The 19,427-nt window shown below is 38.5% G+C and overlaps 1 protein-coding gene across 1 annotated transcript; it reads left to right on the top strand.

Annotated features, from left to right (window-relative positions):
* Positions 1–5,621: 5,621 nt before the first annotated feature.
* On the top strand, positions 5,622–19,427 carry dhx58 (DEXH (Asp-Glu-X-His) box polypeptide 58). Its single transcript, XM_026166282.1, has 23 exons — positions 5,622–5,884; positions 6,039–6,268; positions 6,363–6,567; positions 6,643–6,833; positions 6,922–7,035; positions 7,433–7,565; positions 7,691–7,876; positions 8,001–8,251; positions 8,362–8,673; positions 8,769–8,959; positions 9,047–9,140; positions 9,235–9,418; positions 14,476–14,663; positions 14,777–14,981; positions 15,057–15,247; positions 15,336–15,449; positions 16,428–16,560; positions 16,687–16,872; positions 16,963–17,213; positions 17,326–17,637; positions 17,722–17,909; positions 17,997–18,090; positions 18,176–19,427. The coding sequence occupies exons 2-23, from the start codon at positions 6,092–6,094 to the stop codon at positions 18,356–18,358; spliced, it is 4,083 nt and encodes a 1,360-aa protein (XP_026022067.1). The 5' UTR covers positions 5,622–5,884; positions 6,039–6,091; the 3' UTR covers positions 18,359–19,427.

Here is a 19,427-nt window from a genome sequence, read left to right as displayed (position 1 = left end):
CTATTGTCATATCTTGGTTAAGAAAAGGTTATTTTCAAGGGGAAAAAAAAGAATTGCTGAAAAATTGTTGGACTTGCATCACAGCCAGTTGAATACTACAAGTTTCAAAATGTGATCCAGTTAAACTTACCTGATGACGTCTTCTTTCAGTACTCGCAGTGGGTGAATTATCTGCTAATACGTGTTTCAATGAGTGTACCAAAGTTACAGGTCCAAGTAATAATGCGACTTTCCACCATTCTTTGTAGAGTGACAGATTCAGCTTTGTTGCATTTTACAGGAGCCAGTGTTTAAGTAGTAAAGAGTTCATTAAAAAAACAACAAAAACTGGACCTTGGGACCTAAAGCCACGTTGCCTTCCATTACTGAGACACTTGAGCATCCCAGCCATTTTCATAGGAATGAATATAAAAGCTCTAAGGGGCAAAGTGCTTAGAGCACTTGAAAAATGGGAAGTACTTTGCTAAGTAGTACTGAAACAATTGAATTAGTCATTTGTTTAAAAAAAAGAAGAAAAAAAAAGAGTAAAATTGTTACTCTCACGTGAAGTGCAAATTCTGAATGTTTGCAAGTGAGGACTTTTTTTTTTTTTTTTTTTTTTTGCTTTCTCTTTTAATATTTACCATCTATTGATTTTGATTTTTTTTTTCCTAAATGTTTGACTGTTGGTCATGATAAAAGAAAATTGTCATTTGGATAAATGACTAATTATGAGAACAGCACTGCAGATGAAAATAACTGCTGGTTGCAGCTCTACTGTTAAGACAAATTGAGGCACTCCGTGATGGACTGGGCATAAAATACTTCCAGCACTTGTGTGATGAAGAAAATAAGTAAGTCAAAAGTTACCTTAATAGAAAAGTTTTCATGCTAATATAATACTTATTTATACATAAAATATAAAACATAATGTTTATGCAGCATTCCAAACGATTTTGATGAGGTCACAGTTAGTATAGCTTCTTTTGCAGGTGTTTACTGTACGTGTTTGAACTGATTTGTCCTGTAGGACTGTCACCTCCACATAGGGAGTGCTTTGTGTGTAGCCTCACTTTTGTGGTGGTTCCATGTTTACTGGTTAGTTTTTGTTGCAAACACAAAAAACAGGGGAGGCAGACGTTAATCAGCAGTCCTGTATAGATTATGACTTGGAAAGAGAACATGACTTGGTTTATTTTATCACACTGTTCGCAAGCTGTGGAAGGTGTTAATGCATGGCTACAGTTTACAATGTGCATTAAAAAAACAAAACAAAACCTTCAGGCACAGTTGCAGGGTTTAAGTGGGTTTTTTTTTTTGTTTGTTTTTTTTGTTGTTTTTTTTTCCTTTTAAACTTTTCATCAACATCGTATGTTTGCGTGTGTGTGAATGTCTGTTTTGTTTTGTACTTGAATCATGACAAGCTTTGAATTGTTGGAGTGATGTCAGTGTTTCGTTATTCAGGGTTGTCAGTTATGTAGTTCATCCTCAGACTACCAATGTTGCATTTCAGACTTTCTTAAAAGGTGTCTGAGTGAACCTTCCAGCTGTTTGAGGATGGCTACTGTTGAGTTATGGTTTAAATACCGTTTACTGTAACTGTAAAACTGTTCACGACAATAAAGTTGTTGGGGTTGTTTTGTTTTTGGTTTTTTTGGTAAATAATTCTTTTCATGGTCACTTGGCTAAATAAAGAAGGTCACCAACAAACACTTTTAATCTGAGGCAGAAATATTAGTAAAATCATAAAAGGCTTTTTAGAGGACAGTGAATATTATAACCTAATAACACTAGTTAAGGCCACGTAGTGTGTAATGGTTGATTTCATCAGTGAACTTTATGATCCGCTCAAATGTAAAAAATTGCGTGCATATAACTAAATAAGTGACTGTTATCTATAATGCGTCTTTAGGCTCTCTTGTATGATTGTGTATAATAGGCTTTAGAGTTCTGTTTCCTGATGCAATGAAAACAAGACGGGTGTATCAAGGGCGTGGTGCATGCAAAAACTGATTAAAATCTACAACACCCTAAGGTTTACACAGTACTAAGATATATTTAGGGTAACTTTTCAGTTGGCCTGACACTTTCAACTGAAGGTTTTATCAGGAAAAATATTTATTTTCTTCAAAAATACTTGAGGCTTGTAAAGGCTAGTGGATCATTAACAGTGCTACCTAAACCAGTTAGATAAAATAAAGAAATTAGTCATCTCAGGCAAAAGTCCAGCTCCTCAGGGTAAGGAGGTGGTGTTTTTCAGTTGTGGTTTGTTTCTTGTCAAAGAATGCAAATTCTTAAAGGCGTTTTGGTAAAATCTAATGTGAAAAACAATGAATTATGAAATTTGAATTATTTATGGACACACCAAAAACAATATATTACTTCAATGTAGATGTAATGGTATACTTTACTTCTTTTCATGGTATTTTTCATTGATTTCTATTAGTTATAAAGAACATAAAATCCCTGCACAGTTAACTGCAAAATGTCTTGCTGCTGTATTATGTAAGGCTTGTAAAACAACTGCTTTATTGTCAATGACATTTAGGCTTTGTCACTGCATTTGAGTTGTGATTTGTTGTTCCTCCAGAGCCTCCCTCAGTTGGCCCATTCTGCACAGAGCTTTTGATTTCGTTTCTCTGTATCACACAACGCGTCCACTCCTTACTGTTGATATTTTGTGCTGTGACTCACATAGTGGATAGGTAATGGAAATTACCAAAGGATTTATTAGAACTTGCATATTGTTTACACAGTGCTGTAAAAAAGTAGTAAAAATTCCTACTTCGAATCAGCTGGGATTTTTTGTACATTAACTTTAGTTTATCCTTTTGCAACTTTCACAAACTTGCCTGCATACAGGGAGTGCAGAATTATTAGGCAAATGAGTATTTTGTCCACATCATCCTCTTCATGCATGTTCTCTTACTCCAAGCTGTATAGGCTCGAAAGCCTACTACCAATTAAGCATATTAGGTGATGTGCATCTCTGTAATGAGAAGGGGTGTGGTCTAATGACATCAACACCCTATATCAGGTGTGCATAATTATTAGGCAACGTCCTTTCCTTTGGCAAAATGGGTCAAAAGAAGGACTTGACAGGCTCAGAAAAGTCAAAAATAGTGAGATATCTTGCAGAGGGATGCAGCAGTCTCAAAATTGCAAAGCTTCTGAAGCGTGATCATCGAACAATCAAGCATTTCATTCAAAATAGTCAACAGGGTCGCAAGAAGCGTGTGGAAAAACCAAGTTGCAAAATAACTGCCCATGAACTGAGAAAAGTCAAGCGTGCAGCTGCCAAGATGCCACTTGCCACCAGTTTGGCCATATTTCAGAGCTGCAACATCACTGGAGTGCCCAAAAGCACAAGGTGTGCAATACTCAGAGACATGGCCAAGGTAAGAAAGGCTGAAAGACGACCACCACTGAACAAGACACACAAGCTGAAACGTCAAGACTGGGCCAAGAAATATCTCGAGACTGATTTTTCTAAGGTTTTATGGACTGATGAAATGAGAGTGAGTCTTGATGGGCCAGATGGATGGGCCCGTGGCTGGATTGGTAAAGGGCAGAGAGCTCCAGTCCGACTCAGACGCCAGCAAGGTGGAGGTGGAGTACTGGTTTGGGCTGGTATCATCAAAGATGAGCTTGTGGGGCCTTTTCGGGTTGAGGATGGAGTCAAGCTCAACTCCCAGTCCTACTGCCAGTTTCTGGAAGACACCTTCTTCAAGCAGTGGTACAGGAAGAAGTCTGCATCCTTCAAGAAAAACATGATTTTCATGCAGGACAATGCTCCATCACACGCGTCCAAGTACTCCACAGCGTGGCTGGCAAGAAAGGGTATAAAAGAAGAAAAACTAATGACATGGCCTCCTTGTTCACCTGATCTGAACCCCATTGAGAACCTGTGGTCCATCATCAAATGTGAGATTTACAAGGAGGGAAAACAGTACACCTCTCTGAACAGTGTCTGGGAGGCTGTGGTTGCTGCTGCACACAATGTTGATGGTGAACAGATCAAAACACTGACAGAATCCATGGATGGCAGGCTTTTGAGTGTCCTTGCAAAGAAAGGTGGCTATATTGGTCGCTGATTTGTTTTTGTTTTGTTTTTGAATGTCAGAAATGCTTAGGCTGCTGCCCCCGCGACCCGGCCCCGGATAAAGCGGATGAAGATGGATGGATGGATGGATGTCGGAAATGTATATTTGTGAATGTGGAGATGTTATATTGGTTTCACTGGTAAAAATAAATAATTGAAATGGGTATATATTTGTTTTTTGTTAAGTTGCCTAATAATTATGCACAGTAATAGTCACCTGCACACACAGATATCCCCCTAAAATAGCTAAAACTAAAAACTACTTCCAAAAACATTCAGCTTTGTTATTAATGAGTTTTTTGGGTTCATTGAGAACATGGTTGTTGTTCAATAATAAAATTATTCCTCAAAAATACAACTTGCCTAATAATTGTGTACTCCCTGTACTATGAAAAATTAAACGAGCTGGACTGCTTTGAAGTACAACCCCAATTCCAAAATATGGAGCCCTATATAAAATGTAAATAAAAGAACAAAGCAATGGTTTGCAAATCTCATAAACCCACATTTTATTCACAGTAGAACATAGTAAAACACACCAAATGTTTAAACTGAGAAACTGTACTATTTTAAAGAGAAAAAATGTGGTCACTTTGGATTTGATGGCAGCAACATGTTGCAAAAAATTTGGTAGAGGCCCGTGTTCACCATAGTGTAGCATGCTCTCCTCTTTTAACGCTTTACGAGATCTGCAGATAATTGCATCTTGTTTTTGATATTTTACACAATGTGCCAACTAATTACAGAGCTTAGAATGAAAGCCACAGGACTTTTTAAAGTTTCATGACGATGTGTCTTCTCTCATCCGAGAGGCTTCTTCAGTTCTAAACAGCCAGTCCAAAAAAACCATGCATGGTGTAATATAGAAGAGCCACCTCGACTCAGTGGTACATCTGCAGCTAAAGGTTAAAGGTCACTCTCTTAAGAATGCCAATGTTCGCAATTTGAATTGAGAAGATGACAATGGTTTCAAAGTGGAGTAAAAGAGACCATAGCTGAACAGAGTGGGTGGCTTATTCCACCTTCAGTGCAGTTCTGAGATCCCTTCCAAGGTGCCTTAACCCCGATTCACACCTTGCGTCACGTTACCTTAGGTCACATGATACGGCGAGGCCTATCACCCTCTTAAGGGACAACCACTATTAAGGTTTACATACCTGAGATTCTCCGCCGTTTGGTTTTAGAACTGAAGAAGCCACTTTCTTTCCAAGCTCCTTTGAAAAAAGGGCAACTATGGTTTTAGTTTTTGGTTTTGGTTATTCTTACTTGTGAGTTTATATGTTTTCAGATGGCACAACTTTTTTGATGGTGACTTAAGCTGTACCCAAGCTCTGTAACGCAGCCAAATACTGTTGAAGCTCTTTTCTTGCCAGAGGGCAGAAAACAAGTGAATGAGTACATGTAAAAAATCCCCATGCCTTTTTTAAAGACTAATTCTGACAAGCTGTGTCTGGAAAACAAAACTACAAACAATGAATACGTTAAGTTAGGGAATTACCTTGACTAATAAATAAATAAATCGATTTCTAAGCAGTACCTTGGGTGTGGCTTTTCTTAGAAGAACCTACTTTATTTTAGTGAAGCTCATTCTTCCCTTGTCACTGCATAATGATCACCTGCTGCCGTTCTTCAAGAGACTCCCTCGTGAGGCCCACTGTTCTGAGAACATAGAGGTTTCGTTTTCCAATTTCCACGTGACACAGCCTGTCCAAACAGAGTTTAAAACCTCACCAACTTGCAGTGCCTGGTGACAGCGGAAGAGGAAAGAAGCAGAACAACACAGAGCTCTGTCAGCACTGACTGGTGAGTTAAAATTACATTTTCTTCATATATAAATGATATCAAGTGTTTCTATTCACTATGCTTCTCAGAATGCTTGCTTGTTTTGTCACCAGCTTTAGTCCTACAGACGTTTAAGCCTTCAAATTGCAATGTGGTGTCCATTTCTTTTCTACAGTATCTGAAATCTATGCCATTCTAAAGTATTATTGGACAAAAAGACACTGGAAAATGTCAGATTTTGGACTATATACCTACCAGCAGGAAGTGGTTGAAAGGGCTCTTAAACGAGAGAACATCATAATATGGTTACCAACGGGAGGTGGAAAGACCCGCGCTGCAGTGTATGTGGCCAAAAAACACCTGGAGACCACACCAAATGCTAAAGTGATGGTTCTCGTAAACAAGGTACCTAAAACAGAAAAAGGGCAATAAAAACCATCGTAAAACTGGTATAAGAAGATGACTTCATATAATGTTTTTGATGTGTTCTATTATTCAGGTTCATCTTGTTGACCAACACTACAACAAAGAGTTTGAGCCTCACCTGGGTCTACGCTATGCTGTTAGGAAAGTGAGCGGAGAGAGTGATGAAAAGGACTTTTTTGGGTTAGTGGTGCAAGAGTCAGATGTGGTCATCTGCACAGCACAGATCTTGTACAATGCTCTGATTAACAAGGAGGAAGCAAGACATGTCGAGCTCTCAGGTGAGTCAAAGTGAGCTTAAACACGTCTGATTATGCTGTTATGCTGAAATGAACTGACTTGAGGATTTTCTACAGATATTACTCTGCTGATAATTGATGAGTGCCACCATACTCACAAGGAGTCTGTCTACAACAAAGTAATGAGACTTTATGTGGAGAAGAAGCTGAAGGGAGAAAAACCACTGCCACAGATCTTGGGCCTCACAGCATCCCCAGGGACAGGAGGCGCAAAGACCCTGGAAAAGGCTGTGGAGCATGTACTGGAGGTCAGGGATTCATTTTTTATTTGAGCTTTTTATATAATTTATCTCTATTTAATTAGCTGGCTTTGCTTGAAAATGCTCCTCCTTTCAGATTTGTGCCAACTTGGATTCAGCCATAGTTTCAACTAAACAGTATGCTCCTGAACTGAAGGAAGTGGTGCCCAGACCCAGAAAAACCTTCAACATTGTCAACATGAGAGATAGAGTAAGCAGATATTAAAAAACAAACAAAAAACTGATGGATTTTGAAAAACTGCATTTTCTTGTAACATGAACAAATGCACTGAGAGACTAATGGGTAAAAGCCTCATCTACTAGTTCACCTCAGAAAAGACCACAAATACTTTTATTGCCACTCCCAAGACTAGTGTTAATTTAATTCCACCTTGGAAAAATGCTAATATAAGAGTCAAATATATCTGTAGTAGCAGAATCTAAAATAAAGATTTTCAAAAATTTCCTTTTAATTTTGCCTGTGCTTAAAGGGCTCTTGGGTGTCACATCACTGACTGACTGTCTGAGGCATTTTTTGCCCTGGGATGACAGCCACCTGGCAAAAATTGGGACCTGCTAGTAACCACAAATACATGTTTTTCTTTGAGGATCCTTTTGGTGATCATCTGAAGTCAATGATGACGATTATCCACGGTTACATGGATATTCCTCCAGACTTCAAACTGAGAGAGTGTGGAACACAAGAATATGAAGCAGATGTGGTGGTTCTGGAACAGCGAGGTAAGACCGTAGCATTTAATCCTTCTGCTGATGGCAGCGGTAAATACAACGGATTTTGTGAGAGTTAAGGTAATCAGTATTTAAATAAAATAATACTGCTGTTTGTATCTGTCCTCTTTGACCAGGAGTACGAGACAACAACAGACTGCTTGCACAATGTGCGTTACACCTCAGGCAGTACAATGATGCCCTCCTCATCAATGACACCTTGAGGATGATTGATGCTTATCGTTCCCTAGAGGAGTATTACTCCACAAAGAGCACCAAGGCCATTGATGGGACAGACTTCTTCTTGTTGGGACTTTTTGAAGGTGAAAATCCTAACATTTTCATCACTTGCTGTTATGTGTTAATACCATAACTTTATTTTGTAGCTCATAATGCAACGTTTGATGATTTCAGCCAATAAAAATATTACTATTTTGTGGCACACAGAGAATCAGGTGGAGCTAAGGAACCTTGCTATGGATTCTCGCTTTGAGAACCCAAAGATGGATGAACTTCAACGCACTCTGTTACAACAGTTTGGGTCAGGTGTCCCATCAAGAGGAATTCTCTTCAGTAAAACTCGCAAAAGCACCCACTGCCTGAAAGACTGGGTCCTCAAAAACAGGGCATTGAAAGATGCTGGCATCAAGGCAGACATCCTCACTGGTGCTGGTAATGGCATCACCTACATGACACAGGTATGATGATATACAGTCTTCACCGATAAGCTTTGAGTCAGTCACATTCAGTAACATCTCTATGGACATTTCTGCATGTTTCCATGCTTTTATTTGCATATTTCTTATAGAATGAACAGGCAGAAACAATCAGGAGTTTCCGTATGGGTTCTCTGAACCTCCTGATCTCCACCAGTGTGGCCGAAGAAGGTCTTGATATACCTGAATGCAACCTGGTGGTGCGCTACGGACTCCTTACTAATGAGATCGCCCAGCAGCAGGCAAGTGGACGTGCACGAGCAAAAAACAGTCAGTATGCAGTCGTAGCCCAAGCAGGCGGGCGTGAACATCGCAGAGAGCGCATCAATGAATATCTGGAGGAGCTGACTGGTAAAGCCATTGACCGTGTGCAACGTATGAGTCACCACGAGTTTTATTTAAAGGTGATGTTTAAGGACACTACCGAGCCATAACTTACTGCTCTCACTCTCACTGCCCAGTGTTACTAACATTATCATCCATTCCTCTGTGATTCCAGTTAAGTGAGCTTCAACAAAAGGCAATTATTTCTAGTAAAATTGAAGAAAGCTGCAAAATGGAGAAGAGGAGGAGTAATACTGCTTCCAATATCCAGTTCTTGTGTCGAAACTGTTTTACCCCTGTGGCTTCTGGCAGTGACATTCAACTTGTTGACAATACGCAATATGTCAACGTCAGCCCTGACTTTAAGTGAGTTAAAGATGTTCTGATCTAAGAGTTAAAGCAGAAGTATGTTGAGACCAAATAAAAATATCTTTGCTTCTTGTTTGTCCTCAGGAATCACTACAAAGCTGCAGAGCGGGTGATTCTAGAAAGGAGCTTTGAGGACTGGGAGCCTGGGTGTAGAATCAGATGCAAAAAATGCGACAAGGTACAGTGAACTCACTGTTTAATACTGTATCTAAATAGATCCACAGTTCATGCTCATGTTGGAATCTGACTGTTATTCTTATACACATTCACAGGAATGGGGATTCGAGATAAAATACAAAAAGCATGTCTTAATGCCAAATCTAGCCATTAAGAACTTTGCCCTGGAAACCCCCAAAGGCAGGATAACAGTAAAGAAATGGAAAGATGTACCTTTCACTGTTGAGGACTTTGACTATGAAGAGTACTGCCAGGAAAACTTCCCTGACCTCTTTGATTGAGCCACAAACCAGAAAGCTCTGTGTGGTTTTCTTCTGCACTTTACTTGATTTTGAGACTCCAGTTTCTTTTAGAACACCATACTGTTGTATGGTTGGATGTTTGCATGAACACAGACTTGAAAAATTCACTCCACATATGCTCGGTCATTGTTCCATGGTGCCTGAGGCAGCTAAAAACCTTAGTGCATCAGTCATGTTTATAATTAGCAATTAGTGAATGCTTCGTTTATGCCCAGTGCCTGAGTTCATTTGCGTTCTTCTATAACATGACCCTTAAACATCATGAATATGTGACATGCCATCAAGAGGAGATTAATTAACATGAACTGTTTTAGCTATTTTAAAATGTGTTCAGATGTAATGCTGTTGATGTGTGTATGAAGTTTGACATTGTGGACAATTTCTGTAACTAAATCAGATGTTTTATGAGAGCCTAATCTTAAGAATTATCATTGTTCACTAACAGATGAAATCATCCTTTTTATTTTTTCTATATTGTAGCATATAATTTTTTTAACTAAATCTAAATTTGATTAATTTAAACAAATGCTCCTTTTGAAATGATTGATTTTTCATAAGTTTGCCTTTATTAATCAGTAGGTGTCAGTCTTGGATAGCACAAGAAATGTTTTCGTAAAGCCAGGATTAAAGCTTTCCACGAGGATTTTCACATTGAAAGATGTGGATGTAATGGAAATGTCTGAATCTGCAGATAATGTGGAAATATACTGAGAATGAATGACTTGCAGGCCACAGTCAAACATGACAGACCCATGAGCAAGGCATTTAATCCCCAACTGTTTCTATAAATTATGGTATTATCCACGTCAGGAGCACGGTTGTGCAGCCTTCTGATGTGTCTAGGCAACCACTGTAAAAGAGATGTGCATTCAGTTGACTGAATAGACACACGTTATTTGCTGGGATGAGGATATAAAAATATATATTTCTGTTTATATCTCTGTATAAAACTGTTACATAAAAACATTTTTTAAAAAAAGGATATGTGAAAATGCTGACTTCAGAGACTTTAATGTAATGTTTTAACACCTGGGGATGCACCCTCAGTATTACTGGATCAATACATAGTTATGTATTTTAACTGTTGTGGTTTAACACCATATAACTGATCTACATTAGAGATATGATTATTTCAAATTGCAATTTGTCACACTGGAGTAAGGCATACATGTTTTACAATTATAAAGTCTGTTTAAAGCAGACTTATTCCCAAGGATAAGTCAAAAAATATATATTTTGCTGTGATCTGGCCACGGATGAGGCATTTAACCTTCAATAAGCAGTGGGATAGTATCAGGTCTGAACACTGAATCTTTATTAGATCTATTTTAGAGCTTAAGTTTAGATGTAATTTATTACTGAGTTGTAAAATAAATCTATAAACTCATTAATTCAAATTATTACTGATTGTCTGCAGCTCTCTTGACTTATTTGCAACACCAGTGCTGGCTTTAGCTGTAAATATTCTTTATACATCTTTATTTGACTGACTCCTAGTGTCTCTGAACTAGGCATCTGTCAAATCTGTCATTTTTGTGCAGAAGAAGTGTAAAATGATCCATCAAATGCTTTATTTCCTCTGAGTGCACACAGAGCCCTAAGCAGAAAGCCTGGCTTAACTAAGACAGAAAGCCTGGCTATGTCAAACTTCTCTAGCTGAAGATGATGACAAGTTATTATTTAATGCAATCCACAATTTAGGTTTGTCTTGTTGGCCAATCCTGAAGAAAAGAGTTTGAGAGCAAAGAGCTGGACCAAGTCAGTGGAGAGACCAATAAGAAGCATTTCTTTGTGTTACTGGTGCAGACGTCAGAGCCTTTCATCTGCACAGCACAGCTCTTATACAATGCTCTGACTAACAAGGAGGTATTAAGACATGTTGTGCTCTCAGGTCAGTGAACGTCAACATTTCTAACATTTTGGGAACTGGGCGCCTGGATGTAGAATCAGATATAGTAATTTAAACAGGGCACAGACTTTAATACTGTGTTTAATAATACTATAATAATAATACTATAATTTAATAATACTTTAAACACTAGTGTCAAATTGGGCTGCACGATTTGTCGACATAATCGATGACGTCGACTATAAAAATTTGTAGACGCAGAATTATACTGTCTACTAATAAATATGTTTTTGTAATACAAGGTATACTACACTGCAGTACACTACAGGAAGACTGCGATCAAGTGAGCCCTGGCGCCAGCTGCACCTATACAATCCTGTTGCACTTTTCATACACATATTACGGTATGGGTGCCGACTGGGTTAGAAACAGTCTTCTGAATACTTGCATTTTTCACTATTTTACTTCTTAATCCACTTCGAGATTTGAAATATTAGCTATATATATATATATTTATATGATATACATTAATATATAATTATTACACTACACGTTAAAAATAATAAAAAGAATTACAAATTCGGTAAGAGTTGACAATACATTTGTCTTCTCACTATACTGTATATTTTTGTTCAACCTGACCTTATCCCCAACTAAACTGCTGTGCTGTATTTTTGATATTGTGTATTTTTTTAATTCTATAACAAGAAAATTGTTAAAGGTGACGTGAATATTTCACTGGATTCTATGGTGTGTTCACACCGCAAAAAAGTTTGGGCAACCTTGTTAATAGCCATTATTTTCCCGTATAAATCGTTGGTTGTTACAATAAAAAATGTCAGTTAAATATATCATATAGGAGACACACAGCGATATTTGAGAAGTGAAAAGAAGTTTACTGGATTTACAAAAAGTGTGCAATAATTGTTTAAAGAAAATTTAAGCAGGTGCATAAATTTGGGCACCACAAAAAAAGAAATGAAGTAAATATTTAGTGTATATTGATGTGTGTGTCTCCTATATGATGTATGGGGGGGCCTTTTTCTGGACGTGCTTCCCATCCAGAGCTCCACAGCAGAGAGGGAAGTTCCAGCGCTCCTGGAATCCTTGTGTGATGGACCGCCAGTCTCCAGGTGAAGGCACAGACATTGTATTGATCGTGCCACATACCGAAGAGTTATTGTACACTTTTACAGACATAACAATAGGAATGATTTCCTGACGTGTACTTCATGGCTGAAAGGTTTAATCAGTTAGAGGGAGAAGAAGCTATGCTGCTTTACAAAGGTGGAATGAAGCAGGTGTGATGGGGTGTCTATAATGGAGAACTGTTTGTTCAGTGACCTCTGACCTTCGCCCACCAGTGCTGCTTCTAACCTTGCAGATGAATTTGCTCTTCCTTTTGGCATCTCTGTCACTGATGATGCCCATACTTGTACACAGCACCAGCTGCTGGTCCTGCAGTCTAAAATGAGAACGGACTCGCGTACTTGAGAATTGAGAAAAGGAAAAATGCAAGTATCCAGAAGCGCTTCTAAGCCAGTCGGCACCCGTACCGTAATATACGGAAGAAAAGTGCAATACGATTGTAGGTGCGGCTGGCGGTGCGGCTAGCTTGACCTGACTTCGTGTGTGAGGGCTCACTTGACCGCAGTTACAGGAAGCACCCTGGAGCTGTGACGTCAACTCTGAATGAGTCAGTTTGAGAGAGCTAGTGCGTTGCGTTGACCGTGTTTATGTTAAGGTTTGTACAGTAATTCCATGTTAATGCTTGTACAGTAATGTTTATGTTCATGTTTATGTTAGCTTACCGGAAACTTCTCAGGATATGCTAGCTAATCACCTGAGCAGGTGAGATACCCTAGAACAGGTTTGCCTACAGGAAGCGAAGATAAGAGTTATTGAAATACTCGTTGACTAATCAAAGAAAAATTGGCAGATTAGTCGACTACCAAAATAGTCTTCTGTTGCAGCCCTAGTACAAATAGATCCATAGTTAGGGATTGTGTTGTTCTTATGTAAATACACAGGAATAGGATAACGTACAAGAAGACCCTATCCACAGTGACTATGTATTTTTCTTTGGAGATTCAGGGTGGAAGGAAAACATTGAAAGAGAAATAAATATTTGTTAACATCATGACGTTCTCACAATTGAGACCCCTGTAAGGGAGGAAAGGGGGTTTTCTTTTGCAATCTACTGGAGTTTGTGAGCCTATTTTCATTAAGAAAATGCAAGTTAATCATTTTGCAGCTGGACGTTTGAATGAACCCAGACCACGGCCATTGTATCATCCCCTTTGCATGTTGTTGTAAGGAGTTCTTCACTTTCCTCTCAAGTCCAGCACAGAAGCAAATGATAAAACCATCTCCTGCTGTAACATGAACCTTAACCATCGTGTACACTTTATGTAATCAAAAAGATGAACTTCCATGAACCATTGTAGTCATTTTAAAGTGCACTTAGATGTAATACTACAAATTAGTTTACAAAAATATGATATTGTGCATACATTGATTATCTCAAATTTAGATGTTTCATTTGAGCTCAGTCTTTAGAAAATGTCATTGTCAACTAACAGCTGAAATTAGTTTTTTATGGTTTAGATCTATAAACATTTAGACTACATTGTAAAGATGAAGAATTTGACTGTAACACAATGAAAGGAAACTGAAACCAAATACTGCTGAAGCTCTTTTGCCAGAGGGTAGAGATCAAGTTACGTGAGCTGACATTAAAACAGACAAGGGGATTTTTTTTTTTTTGCAACACTAACAAGCTGTTTGTTACATGAGGAAAGCAAAACTAAAAACAATAGGCAGTGCGAGTTAAGAGTAGATATTTTAGTAATCACCTTCTGTTCATCCAGAGACTCCCTCATGAGGGCCAACTTTCTGAGTTCAGATAAGTTTCATTTTCCAGTTTCCACGTGACATGGGCAGTCCAAACAAAATTGAAAACATCACCAGCTTGCAACTGTCTTGTGACGGCTGAAAAAGAGACAAAACTACACAGAGCTTCGTCACTGGTGAGTTCAGAAGGCTGACTTTCTTTCTGTTTGTTTTGTCACTAGCTTTGCTCCAGCAGACTTTTAAGGCTAAGAGTTTGAAGTCACAACTGGGTGTCCATTTCTCTTCTACAGTATCTGTATTCTATGCCACGCAAAAATATTACTGAACAAAAGGGCACTGCGAAATGGCAGATTTTGGACTGCATAACTACCAGCAGGAAGTGGTTGAAAGGGCTCTTAAAGGAGAGAACATCATAATATGGTTACCGACAGGAGGTGGAAAGACCCGCGCTGCAGTGTATGTGGCCAAAAAACACCTGGAGACCACACCAAATGCTAAAGTGATGGTCCTCGTAAACAAGGTACCTAAAACAGAAAGAGGGGATTTAATTTTTAAGACAAAAAAAAACTATTATACACCTGCTGTGACTAAAGGTGACTAAATATAATGTTTTTGATGTGCTCTATAATTCAGGTTCATCTTGTTGACCAACACTACAACAAAGAGTTTGAGCCTCACCTGGGTGGTACCTTCATTATTAAGAAAGTCAGTGGAGAGAATAAGGAAAAGGACTTTTTTGGGTTAGTGGTGAAGCAGTCACAAGTAGTCATCTGCACAGCGCAGATCTTGTACAACGCTCTGATTAACAAAGAGGAAGCAAGACATGTCGAGCTCTCAGGTGAGTCAAAGTGAGCTTAAACATGTCTGATTATGCTTTTATGCTGAAATGAACTGACTTGAGGATTTTCTACAGATATTACTCTGCTGATAATTGATGAGTGCCACCATACTCACAAGGAGGAAGCCTACAACAAAGTAATGAGACTCTATGTGGAGAAAAAGTTGAAGGGAGAAAAACCACTGCCACAGATCTTGGGCCTCACAGCATCCCCAGGGACAGGAGGCGCAAAGGCACTGGAAAAGGCTGTGGAGCATGTACTGGAGGTCAGGGATTCATTTTTTATTTGAGCTTTTTATATAATTTATCTCTATTTAATTAGCTGGCTTTGCTTGAAAATGCTCCTCCTTTCAGATTTGTGCCAACTTGGACTCAGTCATAGTTTCAGCTAAAGAATATGCATCTGAACTGAAGGAAGTGGTGCCCAAACCCAGAAAAAGCTTCAAAATTGTAAAAGAAAGACTTAAAGTAAGCATATTTTTATACCTGTTTTTATTTATTTGAAATACGAAAATTACAATTTTCTTGTATTTATAAAAACAACACGTTGTTGTTGTTATTGTTGTTGTTGTTGTTGTTGTTTTTGTGACAGTAGCACTAGAAGCAGGTTTTCATTTGCTGTAATAAAAAAGAAATTGCCAGATATGGGATAAATATTTCGTATCCTTCTATAAAGTTTATGTTTTTCCCTTATTATCTTTGTTTCTATTCCCATTCCTAACATCACCTCTTGGCATGAAACACAAACAGAGCACTTGTTAACCTTGTTGATCTTATATGAAAATTGCAAGATAACTCTAAATTTGAATGTTTTTGTATGTATTCTTTACTTGCTCATTTAGAAAAAAAATGATGGTAAAGTTTTCTAGTGCACATCTAAAGAAAAAAAAAGAAATAATCTATCAGATCTTCCAGTGTTTTAGTGACAGAGCTTTACCACTTTCCCTTTCTTTGTGAAATAATTCACTGTGCTGCTTGTAAACCTGTTTGTGTTTTTGACTGCTCACATGTTGCCAACAACATGCCTTTCCCATTAAAATGCTTTTACATTGGGAAACTCAAACATTGGGTTTGACTTAATGGCCTGTTTAACACATTTGCTTTACCACTGACGTTAGTTAGTGAAACCAGTTAAGCTATCATGGGTATGCTGAACTTGCATTGTAGCAGAGACCCTTAGCTATCACACACATATTAAGTTTAGATATCTTAAACAAATCATGGAAAAATACTAAACTAAGAAGCAAATGCACATTTTAATATATAATAAAAAATAACCCTGTAGTATCAGACTGTAAACATTTTTTTATATTTAATATAATATTATGTTATTGGCTGAAGCAGTTGCTGTCCCAGAGGTATCATACAAATGCTGGCCTCAGGACAACAACCACTTGTTGAAAAACAGTATCTGCTAGTAAACACAAACACGTGTTTTTCTTTGAGGATCCGTTTCGTGATCATCTGATATCGATGATGAACAGCATCCACAGTCACATGAACCTTCCCCCAGACTTCAGACTTAAAGAGTGCGGAACACAAGAATATGAGGCAGATGTGGTGAATCTAGAGCACCGAGGTACAGACTTAGTTTTTAACCTTGGAACGTGATTTTGTTTTGAGCATATTTTTTCATAGAATTAATTAGAGTAAGTAAATCTTTAGATGAAACAATGCTTCTGCTTACATCTGTTTCTTTGACCAGGCGTACAGGAGAAAAACAGGCTGCTTGCACAATGTGCGTTACACCTAAGGCAATATAATGATGCCCTCCTCATCAATGACACCTTACGGATGATTGATGCTTATCGCTCCTTAGAGGAGTATTACTCCAAAAAGAGAACCAATCCCATTGATGGGACAGACACCTTCCTGTTGGAACTTTTTGAAGGTGAGAGTCCTCATATTTTCATTATAATCCACATTTTCATGGTTTCAGCAAATATAACCATCACTTGCGTCACTATTTTGTGGCACACAGAGAATCAGGTGGAGCTAAAGAACCTTGCTATGGATTCTCGCTTTGATAACCCAAAGATGGATGAACTTCAGAGCACTCTGTTACAACAGTTTGGGTCAGGTGTCCCATCAAGGGCAATCATCTTCAGTAAAACTCGTAAAAGCACCCACTGCCTGAAAGACTGGGTCCTCAAAAACAGGGCATTGCAGGAAGCTGGCATCAAGGCAGACATCCTCATCGGCGCTGGTAATGGCAACACCTACATGACACAGGTATGATGATATACAGTCTTCGCCTATAAGCTTTGAGTCAGTCACATTCAGTAACATCTCTATGGACATTTCTGCATGTTTCCATGCTTTTTTATTTGCATATTTCTTATAGAATGGACAGGCAGAAACAATCAGGAATTTCCGTATGGGTTCTCTGAACCTCCTGATCTCTACCAGTGTGGCCGAAGAAGGTCTTGATATACCTGAATGCAACCTGGTGGTGCGCTACGGACTCCTTACTAATGAGATCGCCCAGCAGCAGGCCAGTGGACGTGCACGAGCAGAAAACAGTGAGTATGCAGTCGTAGCCCAAGCAGGCGGGCGTGAAGATCGCCGAGAGCGCATGAATGAATATCTGGAGGAGCTGACTGGACAAGCCATTGACCGTGTGCAAACTATGACCCCTCAAGACTTTTGCACAAAGGTGAGCGTATATACTCTACCAGTCCTTAATACATTTCACAGCCCCGTGGTATTAACATCACCTTCCATTCTTCCTTGTCTCCAGATTACTCAGCTTCAAGAGATGGTAGTCACTTGCACCAAAATTGAACAGAGGCGCCAAGCAGAGAAGAGGAGTCGTAACACTGCTTCCAGTATCCAGCTCTTGTGTCGAAGCTGTTTTACCCCTGTGGCTTCTGGCAGTGACATCAAGCTAGTTGAGAACATGTACGTCAACGTCAACCCTGACTTTAAGTGAGTTAAATATGTTCTGATCTAAGAGTTAACGCAAAAGCATGTTGGGGACAAAGTAAAATATCTTTTCTTTTGGTTTGTCCTCAGGAAACACTATACATTTGGAGACCAACTGACTCTAAAAAGAAGCTTTGAGGACTGGGAGCCTGGGTGTACAATCGGCTGTAAAATATGCAGCGAGGTACCCTCTTCAAATAAAAACAAAACATAATGTTACGTTCATGCTCGTGTTGGATTCTGAGTGTTGTTCTTGTGTAAATTTACAGAAATGGGGAAATGAAATAAAGTACAAGAAGTGTGCCATACTGCCAAATCTAGCCATTAAGAACTTTGTTCTGGAGAGCCCTGGTCAAGAGCGGCTCCCAGTGAAGAAGTGGAAGGATGTACCTTTCACTGTTGAGGAGTTCAACTTTAAAGAGTACTGCCAGGAAAATTTCTTGCTCGATTAAGACATCAATAAGAGAGCTCTGTGTGGGTTTTCCTATTCTCGAGTTTCTTTTCACAGATTTGCTCCACAGATGTTAAGTCTTTGTTCTGCGAGCCCTGCGTGCCAAAACCTTTAATGCACCAATCATGCTTGTAATTATTTGCATTTGTTTTGTACATTCACATCTCAAGTCAAGTACAGAAGCAAAGAACATGAACCATGAGCATTTGACATGTCATTAAGAAAAGATTCATTTTACATGAATTTTTAGCTATTTTACAATTAGTTTAGATGTAATATTACCAATGTGTGTTTGAATTATGTAAGTGGGAGTACAGTGATCATCTGACATTTATATAAATACTTATCCTAATGTTAAGAAATTGTCTACTAAGTCTAAATCCCTTTTTGTGTGTTTAATATGAATTAATGTTACATTAATTAATATCAAATAAAATCAGACATGTCTTTTGAAATGATTAATTTTGACTTTATTAGCCAGTAGGTGTCACTGTTGGATAGCCAATGTTCACAATCTGCAAAACGCTACAGTTCTCATCTGCCCTCATTACTGCTAACAAATGGTGTGACTAAAGCCAGGATTGAAGCTTTCCATGTGGATTTTCACACTAAAAAATTGGCCCTCTATGGCCCGGGGCTCTGATGTAATAGAAGTGAGTCTGAATACATGGATAAAGTAAAGATAAGGCTGAGAAAGAATGAATGTATGACTCTACTCACAGTCAAACTTGTCAAAACCCTTGAGCAAGGCATTCATTCCCCAAATGTTTCAGTGAAGTTTCTCATTAGCGACTACATTGAGATGGTATAGTCTCCTGATGTATGTGTGGAGCATAGCAAAGCAAATATTGTGCACTCTTTTCAGTCAACTGATGTACAAGAAAAAGCATTATATGAAAAGGTGGTACTTAAAAACACCGTCCTCAAAGACCGTCTGTTTACATATTTAAACTATAACCTGAATGCTGCCATGAAATGTTTTGACTGTTTCAGATCACCATGCTTCTTCTGCATCGCTAGATCAATATGTGCTAATGCATTTCAGCTTGGATCATTTAATATCAAATAAA

The sequence above is a fragment of the Astatotilapia calliptera genome, chromosome 4 (assembly GCF_900246225.1).
Source record: "Astatotilapia calliptera chromosome 4, fAstCal1.2, whole genome shotgun sequence".
NCBI classification, from domain to species: Eukaryota; Metazoa; Chordata; class Actinopteri; order Cichliformes; family Cichlidae; genus Astatotilapia; species Astatotilapia calliptera.
This window is presented reverse-complemented; position numbering and strand designations above follow the sequence as displayed.

Excerpts from the sequence above, each read along its gene's own strand:
- dhx58 (XM_026166282.1), top strand. The coding sequence starts at position 6,092 with ATGTCAGATTTTGGACTATATACCTACCAGCAGGAAGTGGTTGAAAGG. Across the intron at positions 6,269-6,362 it reads TGATGGTTCTCGTAAACAAG|GTTCATCTTGTTGACCAACA; the intron begins GTACCTAAAACA and ends TCTATTATTCAG. Across the intron at positions 8,252-8,361 it reads GCATCACCTACATGACACAG|AATGAACAGGCAGAAACAAT; the intron begins GTATGATGATAT and ends TATTTCTTATAG.